The 1,046-nt window shown below is 49.6% G+C and overlaps 1 protein-coding gene across 1 annotated transcript in view; it reads right to left on the reverse strand.

Moving 5' to 3' along the window:
- The window catches only part of LOC108802354 (sodium/potassium-transporting ATPase subunit alpha-1), a 21,762-nt gene that overhangs the window by 12,728 nt on the left and 7,988 nt on the right, over positions 1 to 1,046 (reverse strand). The window contains exons 4-7 of the mRNA XM_018574219.1: positions 889 to 948; positions 605 to 808; positions 411 to 524; positions 41 to 175 (exon numbers count right to left, since the gene is read on the reverse strand). Of these exons, the coding sequence (XP_018429721.1) occupies positions 41 to 175; positions 411 to 524; positions 605 to 808; positions 889 to 948 (513 nt within the window). The remainder of the gene's footprint in view (positions 1 to 40; positions 176 to 410; positions 525 to 604; positions 809 to 888; positions 949 to 1,046) is intronic.

Below are 1,046 nucleotides of genomic sequence, written 5' to 3' on the forward strand. Positions count from 1 at the left end.
AAAAAAAAAAAATCACAAGAAATCTCCCCTTTCTACTAACCTTACAACCATGAGCAGAGATGACCCTGAGATCTGCCGGGATCCGGTCTCCTCCTTTTACTTCCACCAGATCTCCCAGCACCACTTCCTGCGCATTAATACTCAACTTCTCACCGCTACGGATCACCAAGGCTTGCTGTGGTAAAAGAAAATGGAGCATGTCAAGGCCAACCAGCTACCCAATGGACAATGTCAAGGCCAACCAGCTACCCAATGGACAATGTCAAGGCCAACCAGCTACCCAATGGACAATGTCAATCAGCTACCCAATGGACAATGTCATGCCAACCAGCTACCCAATGGACAATGCCAACCCAAAGAATCTGTTGATTTACTGGGCTCTGCGCCATGATGTGTCGGTCAGCACCTACCTGGGGCACCATGTTCTTGAAGGACTCCATGATCCTGGAGCTCTTTGCTTCTTGGTAGTAAGAAAAGCAGCCGGTGATGATGACGACGGCCGATAAGACAACACCAAGGTAGAGCTGCGGCAAAAGAACAGAACGATGATTTACAGGTCACATTTTATGGACCCAACACGAGCCACAACATTGATGGCACTTACATTATCATTCTGTGGTTCGTCTTCCATGCCTGCCTGGATGCCGTACGCAAGGAAACACAGGATGGCTCCGATCCACAGCAGCATAGAGAAGCCTCCAAAGAGCTGACGGCAGAACTTCACCCATTCTGGAGTGGTGGGGGGAGGGGTGAGGGCATTTGGACCATCTCTTGCCAAGATCTCGGCTGCCCGGGCAGTGGTATGACCCTAAAAAACAAAGACATTTGTACATGACAATCAAGTCCTGGGACAACAGCGGTCTGCAATGCTTCGGTCGGTGGACATACCCGTGTCATATCTGTGCCATACTTGCGGTGCAATTCCTCCAGGCTCAACTTGTGGTCTTCCTGTGAGGAGAAAAAGGTCAGAAAATTCACCAACTTATACAAGACACAAATAATGCCTGGTGGGACTACAGCCATGCATGGCAGTGCCCACTTCCTCT

This window comes from Nanorana parkeri, unplaced genomic scaffold, assembly GCF_000935625.1.
Source record: "Nanorana parkeri isolate BGI_ZX_2015 unplaced genomic scaffold, ASM93562v1 scaffold2821, whole genome shotgun sequence".
Classification (NCBI taxonomy): Eukaryota; Metazoa; Chordata; class Amphibia; order Anura; family Dicroglossidae; genus Nanorana; species Nanorana parkeri.